The sequence below is a fragment of the Megalops cyprinoides genome, chromosome 17 (assembly GCF_013368585.1).
Source record: "Megalops cyprinoides isolate fMegCyp1 chromosome 17, fMegCyp1.pri, whole genome shotgun sequence".
In the NCBI taxonomy this organism is placed as follows: domain Eukaryota; kingdom Metazoa; phylum Chordata; class Actinopteri; order Elopiformes; family Megalopidae; genus Megalops; species Megalops cyprinoides.
This window is the reverse complement of record NC_050599.1, coordinates 5,179,163-5,200,672: the sequence shown is the minus strand read 5'-3', so window position 1 is coordinate 5,200,672 and position 21,510 is coordinate 5,179,163. Positions and strand designations below refer to the sequence as shown.

The following is a 21,510-nucleotide window of genomic DNA, read 5'->3' as shown; positions in this document are numbered from 1 at the left end:
TTAATTAGCATAACTTTGTCAACCTACAGTTAAAGGTCCACGTGACCTGCATCCAGGATGAGGGAGCCTTTCCAAGCACAGCGTCTGGAAATGTGGCTGGTTCATCCCTTTCTGGCATGCTGCTTTTTTTTTTTTACTGAGCTTCTGGTATTAATACAATGTACTCAGTTACCAATGAGTCACATGCTGTGAAACCAGAATGATCTTCCAGCCTTTCAAGGGTTATAGAAAGGGTACATATAGAAAGGGTACATATAGAAAGGGTACACATTAAATGGAAGTATCAGTATCAGTATATACGCAATATAATAGCGTATTACCAGCTGGATCACTTCACTTAAACAGCTGGATTTTCTCTGTTGAAAGACAGGTTAGGTATCTAAAAATGTAATCTAATGGCTTAACACACTCATTATCTCTCCCAGCTAGTACCTTGTCTGGCCAACCATTGAAACCTGGTCATGCAGCACTTCTAATATTGTTGACTCCTTATGTTTTTTTGCTTGTGTTGTACTCTACCTCACTTATAAGTCACTTTGGATGAAAGCATCTGCCAAATGAATAAATGCAAATGTAAATCTTGTTCAAATGGGGCAGTATAAATGTCCATTCAATACTGAACTGGTACTCTTTGACGGTTGTATTCATAAAACGTGTTAAATCTGATAAGGTCTGACTTTGTCCTGTGAAAAATGCAAGATGAGGTGAATGCTTTATGAATACTTGCCCCTGTGACCATTATTCAGGAGGAACCTGCCCGGGGACAGACAGAAGGCCCTGGACATCATGCTACCTCTGGTGGAGTCAGAGAAGCAGGTGGCCTCAGACATATACTGCCTGGTGGGACGCATCTACAAGGACATGTTTCTGGACTCGCATTTCACCGACACAGACAGCCGGGACAGCGGCACATACTGGTGAAAAAATAACGGCCGTCAGAATCATGGCAGAATCGGGTTAAGAAAAAAAAAACTCACTGAACACTGTGATTTTGATTAATCAGTTAATTCCCTTCGACTACAGCGCTGTATTTTGAAAGTGATGTTGTTTGAACGAATAGGTTTTTAATTAGCGAAAATTATGGCAAGGATAGCTGACTTACAGCAGAAAATCATGAGTAACATGAAACGTTTTCCTCTGGATGAAGTCATGCCGCATAATTCCCAGCTAAGATGAATAAAAAGTGTCACCTCATTAACTCTTATTGCACTGTGTTCACCCCGCACTCCAGATCGCATCTTTGCATGGTGTGAAGTCACATGTTTCACGCTTACTCTTGCAGGGGAACAAAAACCTCATTAAGCAAATGAGCTTGTTTAGAGGAGACAAAGCTTTTCAATATGCGCTTCTGTGTCACTCGCTAATTTTGCTGTAATTGTTATTGCTTTATAAGAAAAATGCTGAGGAATTGAGGGGCAATTATGTAAGAACAGAGGCAGCATTAGCAAATGGGCCATGCTTTTTTCCTCTCGCAGGCAATGTTTTTTTTTTTTTTACAGGCTGAAAGGGGGGATTTGAATTTGAGCTTTGTGAACTTCTGTGCCCGCTCAGACGCTAAGTGCCCTTACCGATTCTTACTCTTCCGGCAGGTTCAAGAAGGGGTTTGAGTCGGAGCCAACGCTTCATTCGGGGATAAACTACGCTGTCCTGCTCCTGGCGGCGGGCCACCAGTTTGACACCTCTTTCGAGCTCCGCAAAGTTGGTGCGTGTCCAGCGCCTGCTGTCAGCAGCGAGACTGCTGACTAATTGTTGGGCAATTGACCGTATTCTGTGGATCTGTAGACACAGCAGCAGTCCTTCCAGAAGTTTGGGATCGATACCTCCACAGATGAAAGAGGTTGCTGAAATAACCCTCGCGTGCATTTCTCAATGGGGAAATCTGTCCACAAACCGGGGGAAAGGTGGAGCTGCATTGCGTTTTGTCACAAGGGTCAATATTAAAGCAGATTACGCATTGTGACAACATCCCTTGTCAGTGAGTTCCGTGCCTCATGCTATTGGCTATAAGTCCAGGGTTTTTTCTTTTTTTTTTTTCGTGAAATCTGATACTTGGAGTAACTTGTCATGAATGTGAGAAAATGAATGGGCAGTTCTCAGTGTTGTGTTTTGCTCTACTGAGGCCTTGCAGGACGTGTAGATGCATGCCTCTTCAGCCAGCAAAACAACAGTTTCACATTTTTTTTTTTTTTTATACCCCAGCAGATGTCCTGATCTAGGGCAACCTGCATTGGTCATGATTGTGACTAAGAGTTTTACCCTTTATGTAACCCATTTACATAGCTGGAATTTAACTGGAGCAGTCAGTGAAATACCTTCACAACGGAACGGCTTTGTCCTACATATGATCCATTTATGCAGCTCAATTTTTACTGAAGCAATTCAGGTTAAGCTCCTTGCTTACAGCAATGGTTGGTGGGGGCGGGGGATTGGAAGGGGGCTTTACAACAGCAGTGCTCTCAGGCCGCTTAGCACAAGACTGTTGCCCTACCCAGGACTTTCCTTCATAGCCCTCTGATCCAAGTGCAGTGTCCAGTGCTGTGAACGGTTCTCTTCATGCTGCTTTTGCATCTCCTCTGTCTGTTAGAATTGTGAAATATCTGCCATCTGCACAGTCTGTGTGTCAGCCTGCAGCTAAGCGCCCTCAGCGAGGATCCTCTGCTGACTAAATGTTTGTGGGGTAAACGCGAGAACAGTAAAGCCGGTCAGCGGAGGCCTGAGTTTGAGGATGAAGTGTTTACCCACAGTGGTCTCAGCTGAACCCTCCCCCCCCACCGCCTCTCCCCTGCAGGAGTGAAGCTGAGCAGCCTTCTGGGAAAAAAGGGCAGCCTTGACAAACTACAGAGCTACTGGGATGTGGGCTTCTTCCTGGGGGCCAGCATCCTGGCCTGTGACAACATGCGGGTCATCCAGGCGTCTGAGAAGCTCTTCAAACTCAAGGCCCCTGTCTGGTGAGGACCCCCAGAATCATACATAGCTCAGAACTCAGGTGTTTGATGGCGTCTGTAAAACTCCTTGTCAGGGCACAGGCACGGACTCACACGCAGACCAGGCGTAATCAGGTTCCAAGAGACTTTATTGGAATGGGAAATCACAGGGCAGGTTCGTAATGGCAGAGCAGGCAGGGTCAAAACCAGAAAGGCAGTCTGAGGTAGAATAAACGAGGAGCAGGGATCGAAAACAGGAGCAGGCTGGGTCAAACCGGGCAGGCAGGCAGAACAGGCAACCAAGGCAGGGCAGGGGGCAGGGATGAAGTCGGAAGTCAGGCAAAGGTGAGCACAGGAATAACATGAACCAATAATCAGGCGGGTACGAAACAGCACTTGTCACGAACTGGCAACGAGACAGAGGCAAGCAGGGCACATAAAGGCAGGGCTAACGAGGAGATGGGATGCAGGTGGGCAGGCAGGCAGGTGGAGACGGTAAGGAAATCAGGTGGGCGGGGACAGGGCGGAGAGTGGGGCAGGGCAGGAACACATGGGATCTGTAATCAAAAGCACATGGACGACACTGATAGACAGGGAGAAACACAAAAACAACAGCTAGGGAGCCGAAGTACTGACACTCCTCTCTGGAACAGTATTGATCAGGGTGGTGCGGTATAAACTACTGCACAACAGTATGAGCAATAGTGAAGTATAATAAATGAAGAGAGCTGGTTTATGTAATATGTTTTCTTCCTAAAAAAATAGGTTAGACCTTAAATGAAAATTTCACCAGGGTTTAAGATTAAGACAGAAACCTGAAACACGGCGATCCTTAAAATGTTTTTACTTCCCGGGTCATCTGTATTTGTCTGTCTGTACCTACGGAAATGCAGGTATTTGCGTTCCCTTGTGGAGACCATACTGATTTACCAGCAGTTCAAAAAGCCGTCTGGAGAGCAGCAGGCGCCGAAGCAGGAGCTGGTGGATTTCTGGATGGACTTCCTGGTGGAGGCGACAAAGAAGGATGTCTCCTCTGTGCGCTTCCCAGTTAGTTACCCCCTGCTCCTCATTCCCACAATCTCAGTTCCACCCCCACACACATCCCGTCGTTCTTACTAATATTGCACCAGCACCTTCCAATCATTTACCACATGTATTATTTATTTTTCTCCTCACAGTAGCAGCTTACAGTACCCATCAAAAGTTTGGACACACCTGCTCGTAGAAGGGCTTTTCTTTATTTTTATTATTTTTATTTTATTTTATTTTCCACGTTTTAGAATAAAAGTAAAGACATCAAAACTATGAAATAACACAAAAAGAATTATGCAGTGATCAACAAAGTATTAAACAATTCAAAACTATCCTATATTTTAGATTCTTCAAAGTAGCCAAAAAATATTTTTTAAAATTAATTTTTTAAAATTCATACATAGGCATCAGCATCATCATTTATATTTGTCTAAGAAACAAAGCATTTAAACAAAAGTCCTTCGATCAAAATGTCTTTGAACACATGGTTTCCCTTATCTTAATCAGGCATGTCCAAACCTGTGACTGATACTGTATATATGTGCTTCATGTAGGACTCTGTTTACTGTAAAAAAACAGGTCCTTGTATATCTCCGCTCTCGTAGGTTTTGATACTGGAGCCCACTAAAGTCTATCAGCCTTCGTATTTGTCTATCAACAACGACGTGGAGGAGAAGACCGTTTCGATCTGGCACGTGGCCCCGGATGACAAGGTATTCTGCAGAGCGGGAGCCGGTGAAGCAAGGCTGCAGCCCGCTTGCTTCCTCATTTCGGCTTTTTAAATAATGAGTTAAGCTGCCGGTCAAAAAGCAAGACAGTCGGGAGTAAATCCTCTTTGTTCCGGCGATCGAAAGAAAGCTCTTAAGAGAATTTACTCTCGATGTCTGGCAAAATGTCAATTTTGACCTCGCGCGGTCTACCCCCCCCCCCCGGTCTGCCTCAGAAAGCAGGCCAGCTGGAAGAAGCAGACCAGACAGTGGTACAGTAAGTTTTGTGATCCTGGACGGCAGGATGGAACTTGTTCTTTGCGTGTCAGTGTCGAGCACTTCCCTTAAAGACAGAGCCCCAGCTGAGCGTGTTGCCATGGCAACCGCAGTCTCACACAAGTGTAATGTGTGTCAGTCTCATTCCGCGATCCTCAGAGACCCTGAGGGTGGGAGGGGAGCGCGACACAACTTCTTTCTCGCTTGAGCACAGCACTTGAGCCGCGCTACTGAATGGCAGGCTGTGGAAACCAATATTACATTACATTACATTATTGTCATTTAGCAGACGCTCTCATCTAGAGTGACTTACACAGGTTACAGTACTTACATGTTATCCATTTATACAGCTGGATATTTACTGAGGCAATTCTGGGTTGAGTACCTTGCCCAAGGGTACAGCAGCAGTGCCCCAGCGGGGAATTGAACCGGCACCCTTTCAGTTACAAGTCCTGCTCCTAACCACTACTCCACACTGCTAATACACTCTGCTAAAACGGCATTTCAGTTTCAGTTTGCCATGGATGACCTTTGGTAAACACTGTGAAATGTTATGTTGTTGTCTCCAAAACAGCAGAAAGGGATTCATGAGTGGAACTTCCCAGCCACGTCGGTGCGGGGTGTGAGGTCAGTATAACGTCCGGACGCCACCCTGCATGTGTAATACCTTAGAGCTCTCATTACTTTACATTACATTACATGCATTTAGCAGACGCTCTTAACCAGAGCGACTTCCAGCACTACAGAACTAAAGTATCCATTCAAGTCAAATGAGCAACAGTGTCAGACCAGGCTAACAGCACTCCCAGACCAGTGAGTGTGAGCATAACACAATACTAGTCCTAGTCCTTAACTTGTGCTAACCTGACTAGACAGCGTAGAAACTACAGGAAGCCAAACACACACTCTACATTTCAATTTACATTCATTCATTTGGCAGACACTTTTATCCAAAGCGACTTACAAGTGACTACCAGACAGCCACTCTCCTTCATCTCTCCAACATAAAATATCCCTGAGCAACCGTAACGAAGGAGTTGGGAGCTGTTAGCCAGTCAGCTGGAATACACAGAATTAAAATGCGCTCGCTACTACCAAAGGCATCTGTTGCGTTTTGCCGCTTGAGTCACAAAGCCACGGCAGTGGCCGTCTAGCCCCGGGGCGAGCCCTTTGTCTGCCGGACTGTAAAGCCAGCGCCAAAGAATGTGTCGCGGGTCCGGTTTTACAAGGAGGTGTTTGTCAGCGGGCTGCCAGATTTGCACCCTCTCCGGCAGACTGATCCCACACTCCAGTGGGCCTTGCTGAAATGTTGCTAGGGAACGTCTCACTCCTCGTGCCCACTCTCCCTTCAGACGCTCCGAGAACCAATAGCGGATCCAGCTTGCCTCGGTAGGCTGAAGACAGCTGCTGCTGCCTCGTTCCCACGCAGCAACATTAGCCTTGCCTAACTGACAAAGCATTTGCAAGAGCCCCAGACCTCCTTGCTTAAATTAACACTGGGGAGTGAATGCTCAGTGCACAGGAACCCTGGAGTGAGGAGTGTGTGTGACTAACAGTGTTGTGCTTTGAGTATGCACAAGAGTGTATTAGTGCAGTATTAGGTGCCTTTGTATTTGTGGATGGAGGTATTAGCTGTCTTTGTATTGTTTGGATAGCAGTATTAGCTGCGTCTTTATTTGCAATTAAAATTGGGGCCAAAGAATCACATGGGTCTTAAATTAAACCCTCTTACTTCCAAGCTGTGAACATTTTACAGATTTCGCTAAGTGTGAAAGCATGAAGAGGCAGGACACAGAGGACAGCAGAGAGCCCGCGATTAAAGTTAAGCCCATGTACAGTGACTCAGTCTCAGTATTGGAGTCAATCCAGTGTCAGAGGAGAAGCGAGCAGAGAAACCACACTACTTCACAACATCCTCAGTTACACCAGTGGCCGGAGAACATCACAGGCACCTTTGTCACTCAGAAACAAATGCAAATCCTCTTGTTGCAGCATCTCCAAGTTCGATGAGCGAAGCTCCTTCCTCTACGTGCTGCACAACTCCGAGGACTTCCAGATCTACTTTTGTACAGAGATGCACTGCAAAAGGTACGAAATTGCTTTGTCTCATTTTTTCTCAGAAAAGATAAAAGTGCTTTCATCAAGGTTCATGACGGCACATTTTTCTCACATTTTCTCACAAGCCAGACATTTTGATATCCCCTCCTCCACATCAGAACACACGTCCACTAGTTCGCTGCTGTGTAATAAATGTGTTATGGACTTTTGCATGTGAGATGAGAGTGGTGTTGTGATGTAAGTTGTATTGTTGTTGTGAATAAGTGAATAAGTGTGAGTGGGTCAATCTGAATGTGACACACAGTATGTGTGTTTAAAAGTGTGTGTGTCAGGGCTGAAGAGATGTACTGTGTGTAAAAGTTTGTGGCATGGCTCTGTACTTCAGGTTCTGTGACCTGGTGAACAGCATCACAGAGGAGGCGTGGAAGGGTCCGGAAGAAGGGGAGTGTGACACAGAGGCTCTGGAGGTCAGGGGTCATCTCTATGGCTATCACCCAGTTCCTTTTATTTGCATCTACGTCCTCCTCTCTGTCTCACACCACAGGGTCTCTTACACATGAGGTGTAGCTCAAAGGTAAAGCAGGTGTTTTTGGTGTAAACATGTAAACGCTCGTGTCTTTAGGCATGTCTGAGACAATGGGCCTCGCTCACCTGTCTGAGAGAGGAAGCGGCGCGCAGGGGAAGCACCTTATTCCGTGATTCACCTGCTTCGCCACACAGTCAATCAAAGCAGCGGCAGTGTGCCCATTGAAACTGCAGAACCGGTTTTGATTCTGTTTGATCTGCGCCACACCCTCACAAACCCCACCTAAACAGTTCCCATGTCCTCATTTCCGATTACTTTTGCGTCACATCGCCTCCCCTGATGTTATCCCGCGTCTACACCTATCTCTTAGATCACACCTCACCTACCCACCTCACCAGCCTGTGTCCTTACCTGACTCCATGCAATAGGCCTCTCCTGTAGTTCAGCCATGTTCGGTGTACCTGTCTCCACCTCCACCTGGCACCACACACCTGGTGTGGAGATTATTCTCTGTCACGCACTTCTTTCTCCTGTTTCATGTGGCAGACAGACAGGTTGTTAAGACACATTTGATACTTTTCTCCCCTGTACATTACACCTCCTCTGTCCTGGAGTGACCCTGTGGGTCTAATGCCTGTTCATTCACTCGCTGTTGCTTACCCACCTGTGTGTGTCCTGCGTTTGACTCCTCAGTACGACTATGAGTACGATGAGCACGGGGAGAGGGTAGTGCTGGGAAAGGGCACGTTCGGAGTGGTGTACGCGGGACGGGACCTTAGCAACCAGGTGCGACTGGCCATCAAGGAGATCCCGGAGAGGGACAGCAGGTGAGGAGGCCTGATCTCTCCGCCGTTGAGTGTCAGCATTGGGCCTTGTGAAATCTGCATGCAAATACATCAACTGATTTAACTGCTTGTCTGTTGGTCTGGAAATCAGATTGAATATCATCTTGATGGCAACAAGCTCCAGAAATTCTAGATGGTACAGTTGTGTGACGTTTGTCCATGATGCAGTTATTTTCTTCCAGGAAATTGAATGTGTGATCGATTATACAGGCCCTGGACCTACGTGATTGCATGAGTTAAAATCTTTGCCCTTGTCTGTCAGCAGGGTTGCTGAAAGTATGAGCCTCTCATTGCTTATGACTGATTGCTTTGCCTTGTGGCATTAACAGCCGGTAAAATTGCAATTGTGTAGCACATTTGCATCCTGCATCTCAGTCTCAGTTTTAGTTGTCACTCTGTAATTCTCTGGTTAGTCAAAAAGAAAGCAGTTTGCTGTTGAGGTATCAATTGTGTTGCCATCAGGGGAGAAGAAGGCAGGGGAATTTTCTTTGTCATTTCTTTGGATAATCTGAGATTAATGACAGTGGGGGTTATATGTGTTTTTTGTCCTCACCAGCATAAATATTGAAATTATAATGCATCAGAGGATGCCATTACTTACAAATCAGTGTAGCTCAAATAAAATGCTCCTTACTGTGACCATAACAGGTTTCAAGGGTTTCAAAGTTTCAGCGTTTTTGCAGCTTCTTACCACATTTGCTGATTTCATGCTTGAATCCAAATACTAATATGTTTTAATTATTTTCTTGCACTATGGTTTCTAAATGAATGGGCCACATCTGTACAGTTTGCATTAGTTCACATAGCTAAAGAAATTGTGTTGGATATTTCCGTGTACATGTAATTCCAGTATCAACAGTGTAAAAGATAACCTACTTAAAATTAAATTGGGGGGGTGCAATGCATTGCTAATTAATTTATGTATTACATGGGATGTCCAGAAGGATCTGGATAATTGCCAGGTAGTTGAACAATTAGGGCACAAATCCGGTTATCTTCAGTTATCCTCAAGCAAACTAATACTCGAAATTGCAGTCTGACTGGCTGACCTCTGCTGTAACCAAGATTTGGTTGACCATGGGGCCTCAGGCAGTGGACTCCTCCAGATACACTATATGGACAAAAGTATTTGGCCACACCTGTTTTTCAGGGTTTGGGCTAGGCCCCTTATCTCCAGTGAAGGGCAATCTTAATGCTTCAGCATACCAAGACATTTTGGACAATGCTATGCTTCCAACTTTGTGGCAACAGTTTGGGGAAGGCCCTTTTCTATTCCAACATGACTGTGCCCCAGTGCACAAAGCAAGGACTATAAAGACATGGTTTGATCAGTTCGGTGTGGAAGAACTTGACTGGCCCGCACAGAGCCCTGACCTCAACTCCATCGAGCGCCTTTGGGATGAACTGGAACAGAGATTGCGAGCCAGGCCTTCTCGTCCAACATCAGTGCCTGACCTCATAAATGCTCTACAGAATAAATGGGCACAAATTCCTACAGAAACACTCCAAAATCTTGTGGAAAGCCTTCCAAGAAGAGTGGAAGCTGTTATAGCTGCAAAAGGGGGACCAACTCCATATTAAAGTATATGTATTTGAATACAATGTCATTACAATGTAATGGTCAGGCGTCCGAATACTTTTGTCCATATAGTGTATCTGTATTAGTCGCTTCTTTTTTCGTATGCATATATGACCTTGACGAGGACGTTGGGTGCAAAATAGTCAAATTGTCCAAGTCACACTGAACTGTGGGGAGGAGCAAGCTCTTCCGAAGGAAGCTAAAAGGCAACTAAAATTAAACACACTAGAACTAAAAGTTGTACAAATTGGCAATCTAAGGGAAGAGTATTTTGCAATGACATACAGTTTGAGCGTGTGTACAATGGAAAGAGGAAACTGCTGTAGGTTCAAGCCTGTGGTGCCCCCATTCCTGATGGTATCATCTGATGATGCAGGTGATGATGCTTACCCATGCAGGAAACACAGCTCAGATGGGGAATGTGGTATCCTCTCTGCTCGAATGTGAGCAAAGCACTCATATTAAGGACAAATGTTAATTCACTCCAGGGGTGTGTTTTAGCCGGAGAATCATCTGGAAGTTATTTTTTTTAATAAAAAGGTCTGCATTTTTCACCATTATTTGTACTTCCTCTTCTTTACACAGCAAGCTGTGTGGTAACTCTCTCACACTTTGCCAGCAAACAGTGTTGGCTGATATTAACGATTCGTATTGAAAAAATATATATAAAATAAGGAACTACATTACAAAACTTGTGTGCTTAAATACAACACCAGCCCTCATCGTGCAACTGTTGCCACTGTGCAAGTTGCCTGTCAGCCATTCAGATGACATCAGGGAGGTCAGGCACCTGTCAATTTACTGTCCTGGTGCATTGTGGGACTTTGGTACTGTGAAAAAATAGCTGCTGTCATGTAACTGTGTCGGAGGGTTAGATTTGCTGTGCCTCAGCGTTCATGCGCAAGTGCAAAAGGTTGGCATGGTAAGATGAGCCTAATGTACAATTGCTTGCTCAAATAAAAGAGGAAAAGAAGGGAAAAGCTTGAAAAAACTATAAAAACAAAAAAAAAAAACATTGGCAGCCAAACTGAAAACTGGATTAATAAAGCACCGATTTCAAGGCCACACAGGCAATCGTAAATGCCATAACAGGGCCTAAGCCTGGTTTTATCATTGTACTTTGATCTGTTCTTGTGCCCTTTAAATTAACCAGATTTTGACCTAATAATGACTGCCCTCCAGACATGCATCCAGGTTTTATCCACAGAACCAGAATCGCTGAAACGTTTCTCAGTGACTAGAGGTACTCAATAACTAAGAAGTATGCAGTAATGGGCTATTTCATTTGAATTGTTACTGGGAGTTAGAACAGATGACATGACGGTTAAAAGTAATTGCATGTCTGCTTTTATGATTTGGATAAGCATTAGACAATAATAGAAAAGTATGTTCTATCTCAGATGGTTTTTACTGAAAATATGTGTAATTTTCCCCTCAGAGATGACAGCTCTAATGTAACCTCCTGCAGTTGTAGCTGATAGATTGCAGGAGAATCACTGTTGGCTTAGCCCCTCTCTAATTACACAAATACTGATTATATTTTTTCACTAAAGAGCAATCATAGAATGAGTGCTTCTTATATGAATTGTATGATGTCAGTGCATTTGTATCGTGGCTCATTCACATGACTGAAGATTAAATATAGCAGAGAACATTGTTTATAATAAACTGCACAAACTGTCTTGTAGATTTAGTAAAGCATGTTTTCAGCACGCCTCTGATTAATAACTGTAACATTTATTAGCTAATTCTAGATTAACACTAGACTAAGATCAGTGTAAACCTTGTTCATGCACCTGGCCCATCCTGGCATTCAATCCCACTGATGTCCTGACATCAGTCATTATGTTCAGCTACCTCCCTTATGAGCAGATCACAGTGAGTGTCTTGGCAGTCGTAGGAGTGCCTGACGTTCTCTCTGATTAATGCTGCAATGTATTTGCAGCGTCAGGAAATTGTTGTTGATAACTGCTTGATCCTGTTCCAGCACTGTAGTATGAATCATACGCTTGAGAGAGGCCACGACCCCATCCAGTTCTTGACACTGTCCTGAACTGATCATAAGGGATTTATTTTTTGAGTAAGTGTGATATGCAAACATGAGAGCAGTATGGTCTTGGACCGTTACCTGTAGGGGGTTAGGCGCTTACAGGGGTGCCTGTAAGTGTGAGAGATGAATCAGCGTGTTGAATATGTGCGCTGTTGAACGGTCCGCGGGAATCGCTCTCTCGTTCAGGGGCGCACTCGAACGCCCTGTGAAGAGCCTTGCACGCGGGCCTGAGTGCTGGTTACCGAGGAGGGAAGTGTCGCTTAGCAACAGCAACTCTGCCTCGCACTTCCCTAACTTCTCTGCCCAGAATAATTGTCAACTCATTGTTCCACCTACACGATATTAATTATCTGACTCCTTCAAACCTGCAGCAACTCGACTGCCACGCGTTGTTTAAGCAATCAAATCGCAAGCCATTGGAGGGTTCTTGTGGAGTAACCAAAGGCCCCGGGCTTTTTAATGAATAATTAAGTTGAAGCAGTAAAGGCTCTTCTCAGAAAAGCTGCATGCGTGCCTGTTTTACCAAAAAAAAAAAAAAAACGACCTGGATTTGGGGTTGGTATGGGGTGTGCTTTGCATTTCATTTGCAAAGCCAGAGTGGTGAGGACTTTCATTTGTTTTTGTTGCCATCTGTGAATGCATTAAGTGAGACCTTGGGTTCATCTGAAATGTATGCTGACTCACACGCGGCCCCTGGTTCTTATCTGCCGCCAGCTGTTCCCTGTCTTCCTGTGTTTTCTGGCGTAACGTGTAAGTGAGACACTCGGAGCGAGATAAGTCATAGACAGCTTGTGGACTGGGAGTCAAGCTCTAGCCCTTGTCCTGTGCAGTCTGTTTCCTTGAACGGTTTTTGGAAAAGTCCCTTATCTTTGGATTCCTTATAGGGAAGTTCAGAAATAAAAATTGAGCTTACGTGGCTTTCGGGTGAAGTCACGTGTGCATATTTTGTCAAAACCATAAAGATCTAATTGCCCGTCTTGCAGCTGAAGTTGTTGATCGTCGATACAGTTGACCCCTGTCGACGTGCACTTGTTGAATGTCCCGACCAACATGTTGCCACCTGAGGTTTCAGTATTTAAAGAAACCGTGTCAATATCACAACCTGCATACTGTTCCTGCAATGTAAACACAGATGTGGGGTAATTTGTGGTATTCACAATGTATGTCTGTCTTTAAACCTAAATGAATTTATTATTTACCCTATGAAAGTGCTGTCCGCAAATGTTCTTATTCATGTGTCAGATGCTTACGGCTCCTCCTGCTGTCTCCAGGTACTCTCAGCCTCTGCATGAGGAGATTGCCCTTCACAAGCACCTGAAGCACAAAAACATCGTGCAGTACCTGGGCTCCATCAGCGAGAATGGCTTCATCAAGATCTTCATGGAGCAAGTTCCTGGAGGTGAGTGTCTCTGAACCCCGTGCATCAGAGCATCGTGATGTGGAAACCCCCCCAGTGCCTGGGATTCTTCCGGAAACCTGCACGCCAGACAGCTGCCCTCTTCCTTCCTCAGAGGCCTCCTTGGAGGACTCACGTTATGCTCAAAGATCACAAAAACCACAAACTGTGACCTTTAAAGAGTCATATTTAACAAATGTGCCCTTCCTGAATCACGGTCTGCTTCAGCTAAATGCATGGTAAACAGATGTCACAAATAAGTCCTTGTCATGAAACGGTGAATCCTGCTCTGATCCTGTCTATCGTGGTGTTTATCCCTGCGGTACCGTCTGTCTCTCATTTCTCAGGAAGCCTCTCCGCTCTCCTGAGGTCTAAGTGGGGTCCCCTCAAGAACAACGAGCCCACCATCGGCTTCTACACCAAACAGATCCTGGAGGGCCTCAAATACCTGCATGACAATCAGATCGCCCACCGCGACATAAAGGTGTGGTCTCGTTTTGGGCTGCCCTAACCATGTCTATAGGCAGCTTCTTGTTAATCGTTGCATTCGCCCAGACTATTGAAGGGAGGAATTACGGCAGTCGTGGTGGAAGAAGTATGTTTTTAATCATGTGCTGTGTTTTGTAAGTGACACCAGGTCTGAGGATGGGGGTTTCTTGCTGACGTTACCAAAGAGAGAGTCCTAAAAAACATTGCAGTCGTCTAAACACAAACCAACCAAGCTACTAGCGTAGAAAGCCATTTAGGTCACTGTACACTTATCATACACCCACAGCAAAGCTTTAAACTCTGCCTCATTGCACATTAGTGCTACGTAAATCATTTTGGACAGCCATTTGGTTAAATGTTAATCATCTTGTTTTGTTTTGCAAGATATTTTTTTTGCCAGTGCATGCTTTTTTTTCTTTTTAATCAGTCCAGGGATTTTAACTTTCTAGGAAATCTCATTCGCTGCAGTAAATTAAATCCGCTTCCCAAGCTTGTAAATCATGGAGTTACAGAGGGTTTGGTGTGCGGCGTTCACTCAGAACTTTAGCGTTATCTGTCTTTGTCCTGACGACACACAGGGGGACAACGTCCTGATAAACACATACAGCGGGGTGCTGAAGATTTCGGATTTTGGGACCTCAAAAAGGCTGGCTGGCATCAACCCTTGCACGGAAACCTTCACTGGTATGTGCTGTCAGTCTACATTCACAGACAGGGAGTTTCTTCTGTAGAGAAAACAAATGGGTTTAAATGAATCACTTTATTTAGGAACGAACTACGAAATGGCATAGTAATATCTGTCATATGTTTTGCTCCCCTTTGAGGTGAACTGTGAGATGCAGATAGTATCTTTGGAATTTTTCCAGATTAAATTTTTATTGGGAATTTTACATTTACAAAGGATTAAAAAACAATTTTGCAGTCCGTTCTGGGATTTTTCTTGACTGAAACCTGATACCACACTGTGCCGTATCTCAGAGAAGCTGCTCTGAGGCCTGTTGCCTGTTGCGTGTTTTTGTGTGTCAGATCAGTGTTTTCGGCCCTGCAGGCTGCCGGAGAACTGGGCTGTGTCCCTGTTGACAAAGCGGCAGCCAATGGCTGCGTGGTTCAGCCTTGTTTGTAAAGATCAGATGATTATCTGCAGGCTCCAATCAGCCGGCACCTCCAGCAGTGACTGGGAAAACTTCCAACTGCTCTCTCAGCCACTAGAAAGCAAGGATAGCGGGGCCTCTCATAGTGTCTCAGTAGCTCTTAAGGCACTGTCTGCGCCTGTCAGTTTTCTCAATAGCCCATGATCAAAGACCTGCTACTGCGAATTTACCTGCTACTATTTTAAAGTGCCATCTTTTTTATTTGCATAGCAGGCTGCCTCATCCAAGATGAATTACCGTGCTCATGCTTCATTGACTGATGAGATTAGTCAGTGCTGTAAAGCACACTCGGGGTGAATTTCACAGACCCTGGTTATTGCTCCTGGTCGAGGGCTAAATGGTTCATCTGGGTGCAGCGGTACGATTGCCTCCTAGACGAGAGCCAATAAACAGCGTCTGTGAAACGGCCGTGTGCTGTAAGAGGGCCACTTGCTGTCACTGCTGTACGACAGTGTGCTGATGTGTGTCTGTCTCGTGGGCGCAGGGACCCTGCAGTACATGGCTCCAGAAATCATTGACAAGGGCCCCAGGGGCTACGGCAAGCCGGCGGACATCTGGTCTCTGGGCTGCACCATCATCGAGATGGCCACGGGCAAGCCCCCCTTCTACGAGCTGGGGGAGCCACAGGCCGCCATGTTCAAGGTGGGTGTTCAAAGAGGCCGAAGTTCGCATGCCCTCTGCCTGCAATACGTACATGCAGACAACTGTATTCTGTGACAAACGTACATTAACTCGTACGCAGTGTCATCATTTGAACACAAACCGAAAAAAAGGTTTGCAGGTTTGTGTTTATTTTTCTGAGTTTTTTTTCGTATTAGAAACCTCCTGACTGAGGCAGAATATTAAGAACAGAAGCCTGTTTTTGTCACCCACTCACTAGTTCTATCATACATAGTATCCACAGCGCTGCATTGTGCTGGACTCCCAGGCGTTCAGAAAACAACTGTAAACAGTAGAAAATGACTAAACTGCAAAATAAAAGGTCTTTCAGAACGCAGAGGCTGAACGTACATATTTAAAGCTTCTTTCATCCCAACACATTAGCTGTTGTTTGTTGTAAATGGTTGTCAATCCAGCTAGAAGTGTTTTTTTATAAATTGGATTATATGCTTATTGAGCCGTGGTTCATTAATGTGTGTTTGCAGTTAACTTCAGTCTCGGTGTGTGTGCGCGATACAAGCTTTGACAGCTCGTGTCCGCTGTCTTAAGCTGGCATTTGATGGATGGGGTTTCTCTGGGGTTTGGTGTTTTGCCTGGGTTTTTTTTTTGTTTGTTTTTTTTTTTTTTACAAGACATCACTATCAATTTCAAACATCCCTCTGATAACTTGTGTGTATTTGAAAGCCCTCATAAGCATTCAGATCTTGAGCAGCGGGTGGTCCATCCATAAACTGCAAGACTCATTGGTGCAAACATCATGGAACAAATTAAGGGGGAATTCATAGTATGTTTGGAATCAAATCGCGAACGTGAATCACGTCTCTGCTGGCCTCCTCTCGGTGTGTGTTGTCACCGTGCCTATTATAGTTTTGCATGTGTCACCTGCGTGTTCAGTTCCAACAAAGGAGGCAGTTGGGGAAAAAAAAAAACAGCAGAAAATGTATCAAATAGCACCTAGTTCTCTGTGTAAACACCAGAAAAATGTTTGGACTTAAACTCAAACCAAGTACTTTCCCTGGGTTTTATAATGCTGACCTGGATTATTACAGAAAACCAGACACTAATGATACACCCCAGTTGCTAGATACATCACACAGGACAAATACAAGGTATATGCTACATAATAATATGTCATTATAAGGCAATATTAGCATAATTAATAACAGTGATAATATCAAGTTGTGATAGTTTTTCAGTGAAAAATCCATGGTGCATTTTAAGAATATATAACCAGGAAAGGGGCAAGAAAACATTTGTATCTCATTATATTACATTATATTACATCATTTAGCAGACGCTCTTACCCAGAGTGACCTCCAAATAAGTTCATCACCATGCTAAGAGTAGTTATTGCAAAGTATTACAAGAGGTCAGTAAGATACTGAGTTAAGCGCTAAACTAATCTCAATATCTCAGTATTGCTCTAGTTTCGTATTTTTTTTTTTTTTTTTTGGTATGTGTTTTAACTGCATTAAATAGAAAGAAGTGCGTGATGAGTGATGAAAAGACAGACCAGGATATCTTAAACATAATCAGAGCTTTTATCATATGCACACAAGACCGACAGTATAAAAAGCATTCCCCAGTACTGTACCACAAATAGGCACACTTTCCTCTGTATCGTTAAATCGCCAGACCTTTCCATCTGTTTCCATTGCTCTAATCTTTTTCTTCTGTAATGCAGATGGAATTTCATAGGAACCTGTCGTTCACTGGAATGTTACAGTGCTTCCATCTCCGGGGAATTTCACAGCAACTTCCCTGTCTGTTGTCCTTTGTGATTCTAGGAAGTATAATCTCGGTTGCTGATCAAGCATTTGACAGGGACTTCTTTGGCACTGTTTTTACTGTCCTCCAAACATAGGCTGAAATCATGTCACTGTGAGCTACCTCATATGGTCGTACCTTATCTGTGTGCCTTAAATGTACCATTGCACGTCTCAGTGCTTCTGTTATGAATTTTTTGTTGTAAAAGAAATATTTGTTCAGTTATTTTAAACAATAGATGGAAGCCATGACCTCAGCCATTCCAGTCACATTATGTGGAAACGCATCTGAGACATCATATTTGTCTGTGGCCCACATTCCAGTTCTGTAAAAGGAATTCCTCAAATTCCATCCCACTGTCAGATAAACTTTTAGGGCTGCTTGCAGCAGTGGGAAAGTGACTGTTTCTAGATGAACTCTCGAGGGCCGCTTCCAGCAGCTGGAAAGCTGGTGTTTCTGGAATATGTGAGACTGTCTGTGTGACATCACCAGGGCGCAGACGGAACGCCGCTAACGCTTACATCACCACTCATTCCGCACTGTTCATTCCCAGTGACAGCTGTCAGTCAACTCAGCATGTGTCCAGGCTACACCAGTAGTATAGCGGTAAGGAGCAGCGTGCATAACCAAAAGGTTGCTGGATCAATCCCCACTGGGCAACTTCTGTTGTACCCTTGGGCCCAGAATTGCCTCATTAAATATCCAGCTGTATAAATGGATAACATGCAAAGCTGTAACCTATGTTGGTGACCTTGCCGGCAGGTGGGGATGTTTAAAATCCACCCTGAGATCCCGGAGTCCATGTCCCTGGAGGCCAAGGCCTTCATCCTGCGCTGCTTCGAGCCAGACCCCGACCGGCGAGCCACCGCCCTGGACCTGCTCACCGACGAGTTCCTCACCGTCACCAGCCGCAAGAAGAGGAACAAGAGCAACTTCACAGGTGTGCTGACGTGCTACCTGTGCGTGTGCTGCCCTGGTACTCGTTTGTGTGCTGATGTGTTATCTTTATGGCCTTCAAAATGATCTGAGCTCAGATCGTGAGCAGCAATCTTGTGTTTGGCCCTTTTTGTAACAATAGAGCCAAAGTCATGGAGTTATTTGTTTGCTGCATCCCTTTATATCTGGCCTTGAGCCAGCGGTGAAGTATGTCCTCAGGATTTCATCTCTCCGGATTGTAAAGAGAACGCCTTTGACGATGTGTTCTTGTTTTGTGTTTGCAGCTCTGACACCAGGATCAGGTGAGTCTGACTCTTTTTTGTTCTTTCACAATGGGTTCCACACATTTCACACACCGGTGCAGTCATTCCACACCTCACGCCTGCATTTGTCTGTATGAAGCGTATGCGTACATCCAGGGTAGGATTGGACTGGTTATTGAACTCTTAAAAAAGGCAACAAGCGAGGCCTGATTCACTCCCAGTGCATGGTCATTTATCCATTTTGTGAATATCACTGTGTCAGGCTATAACGTCAGTCCTTGTGAGTAAGTGTGAATTAGTGTGAGTAAGTGTGTATTAGTGTGAGTAAGTGTGAGTAAGCGTGAGTAAGTGTGGTGCAGTCCGTGCACCGGTGTGACCGTGCCCGCGTGGTGCTCCTCAGAGTACCTGCGTAGCATCTCCCTGCCCGTGCCCGTCGTGGTGGAGGACACCAGCAGCAGCAGCGAGTACGGCTCCGTCTCCCCCGACAACGAGCTCAACACCAACCCCTTCGTCTTCAAGCCCAGCACCAAGTGCTACAGCGAGCGGGACGTGAAGGGCCACAGGTCCCTGTTCCTGAGGTACAGCTTCCTGAGACTCGCAGCATTGCAGGTCGCCCTGGCTTTCCTGTTCATATGTCACAGCTCAGTTTATTTTGTTAAGGGCAGCAGTGTAGCATAGTGGTAAGGAGCAGGGCTTACAACCCAAAGGTTGCTGGTTCGATTCCCCGCTGGGGCGCTACTGCTGTATCCTTGGACAAGGTGCTATAACCCAGAATCGCCTCAGTAAATATCCAGCTGTGTAAATGGATAACATGTAACGTGAAATGTAGAGGATGGATATGAGGCGCAAAAGCCTTCAGTTGTCCAGTTGAAGTGAAGGACCTTGTATTTTTTGTCAAAATCTTGGATTCTTGGTTCTTGGATCCTCCATTTCAGCATGTCGCCATTTTTTTTCCCAGCATTCCCGTGGAGAATTTCGAGGACCACAGCGCGCCCCCGTCCCCCGAGGAGAAGGACTCGGGCTTCTTCATGCTGAGGAAGGACAGCGAGAGGAGGGCCACGCTGCACCGCATCCTGACCGAGGACCGCGACAAAGTGGTGACCAACCTCATGGAGGCGCTGACCCAGGTGAGGAGGTGCACGGCCCGCCGGGGGAGGGGAGGTGTCATCCGGGGGGCCTCCGAAAAACCCCTCCGCCCCGCTCTAAACCTCCCGTCCCCCCGCAGGGCCCCGAGGAGACCACGCTCCAGCGGCAGCACATCTCCACGCTGGTGGTCAGCCTGGGAGAGTTTGTGCGCATGGCCGACCGCAAGATCATCGCCAGCACCCTCTCCCAGCTCAAGCTGGAGCTGGACTTCGACAGCACCGCCATCAGCCAGCTGCAGGTGGCGCTGTTCGGCTTCCAGGACGCGGTGAGTCTCACGATGTAGCTTGAACGTTGATAAAATATTAACTTGTGATGCGTGCAAAATAGTGTGAATTGAACAAATAAATTAGAACTGGTCTGCGTATCATATCTGAAAATCATTTTTATTACATTTAATACCTTGTACCTGCTGTTACTGTTATTATTAGTAGAAGGTAGAGAAGAGTTAACCGAGTTAAAAACGCCTGACCTTTAAGGGTAGATGATAACTGGGAAGTTTGTCAGCTTAATTGCACTTCATGAAAGGAGACTGACCCTGTTCTTTGTCTGACAGACTCATGCAAATTACACTCAAATGGCTGACCTGTTTGCAGGTTCTGGGGCTTGTTATGGGACTTATATAATTCTTTTGAAGTTGCACTCTGGTGCCCCCTTGTGGGAATACCTTGCATGTGCATTGCATTGCCAAATGATTCTCTTTCTGTCTTTCATCTGAAGTTTTTGTCAGACCGTTTTTATTAAACCGTTCTATTCATGCATGTTTGTAGCCCTTTGGATTTACTTATGTTCCATAAGCACGACAGATGATTCCTCTGGTTCTCACAGCTATCATATAAACCCTGGTTAGCTGGTGTGTGGTGTGTTACTCGGCACGTTGTAGCAAACTTCATACAGGCGAGGAAGCTGTCACCAGGTGGAGGTGATGAGGTCTCTGGAGGCCACTCCATTAATTAACACAAATAAGCACTGGGGACACATACAGCACATTGGGTTTTATAGTCATAAGAGGCACACGTCATGTGATAGCACACACAGTCTTCTCATGCTTCTTCCCTCCGCAAACTGTCAGTCACATGCTGCCAAATTGGTTTTGACCACACCCACACAGGTATGTCATCACCTGTTACAGTGTGTATGAGTAAAGGGTGATGGTGAGGTCTGTGTTTGTGTGGACACCTTGTCATCACCGCTGTAGTGTGTATGAGTAAAGGGTGATGGTGAGGTCTGTGTTTGTGTGGACACCTTGTCATCACCGCTGTAGTTTGTATGAGTGAAGGGTGATGGTGAGGTCTGTGTTTGTGTGGACACCTTGTCATCACCGCTGTAGTGTGTATGAGTGAAGGGTGATGGTGAGGTCTGTGTTTGTGTGGACACCTTGTCATCACCTGTTACAGTGTGTATGAGTAAAGGGTGATGGTGAGGTCTGTGTTTTTACGGACACCTTTGTCACCAGGTGAACAAAGTGCTGCGGAATCACAACATTAAGCCTCACTGGATGTTCGCCCTGGACAATATCATCCGCAAAGCCGTGCAGACCGCCATCACCATCCTGGTGCCAGGTAATAGCACGATAACTTCACCCCCCGACATTTGGGTCATTGCAGAAGCAGTACAAGATTATCCCAAACAAATCTAAAAATTGACAGAATAATTGTTATAGTTTGAACTTTTTATATGTTTCTTAAATGTGATGTTAGAGTCCATT

General features: G+C 45.3%; 1 protein-coding gene across 2 annotated transcripts in view; it reads left to right on the top strand.

Moving 5' to 3' along the window:
* The window catches only part of map3k5 (mitogen-activated protein kinase kinase kinase 5), a 48,670-nt gene that overhangs the window by 23,594 nt on the left and 3,566 nt on the right, over positions 1–21,510 (top strand). Inside the window, exons 7-25 of one of the 2 annotated variants that reach the window (XM_036549464.1) lie at positions 747–917; positions 1,590–1,702; positions 2,789–2,948; positions 3,818–3,971; positions 4,562–4,669; positions 5,517–5,566; positions 6,932–7,027; positions 7,383–7,464; positions 8,217–8,350; positions 13,269–13,396; positions 13,741–13,877; positions 14,461–14,566; positions 15,518–15,675; positions 18,223–18,400; positions 18,681–18,698; positions 19,060–19,237; positions 19,618–19,786; positions 19,885–20,070; positions 21,259–21,364. In XM_036549464.1, coding sequence (XP_036405357.1) covers positions 747–917; positions 1,590–1,702; positions 2,789–2,948; positions 3,818–3,971; positions 4,562–4,669; positions 5,517–5,566; positions 6,932–7,027; positions 7,383–7,464; positions 8,217–8,350; positions 13,269–13,396; positions 13,741–13,877; positions 14,461–14,566; positions 15,518–15,675; positions 18,223–18,400; positions 18,681–18,698; positions 19,060–19,237; positions 19,618–19,786; positions 19,885–20,070; positions 21,259–21,364 — 2,432 coding nt within the window. Of the gene's footprint in view, positions 1–746; positions 918–1,589; positions 1,703–2,788; positions 2,949–3,817; positions 3,972–4,561; positions 4,670–5,513; positions 5,567–6,931; positions 7,028–7,382; positions 7,465–8,216; positions 8,351–13,268; positions 13,397–13,740; positions 13,878–14,460; positions 14,567–15,517; positions 15,676–18,222; positions 18,401–18,680; positions 18,699–19,059; positions 19,238–19,617; positions 19,787–19,884; positions 20,071–21,258; positions 21,365–21,510 lie in introns of both variants that reach the window. The other variant, XM_036549463.1, reaches the window with a different exon arrangement.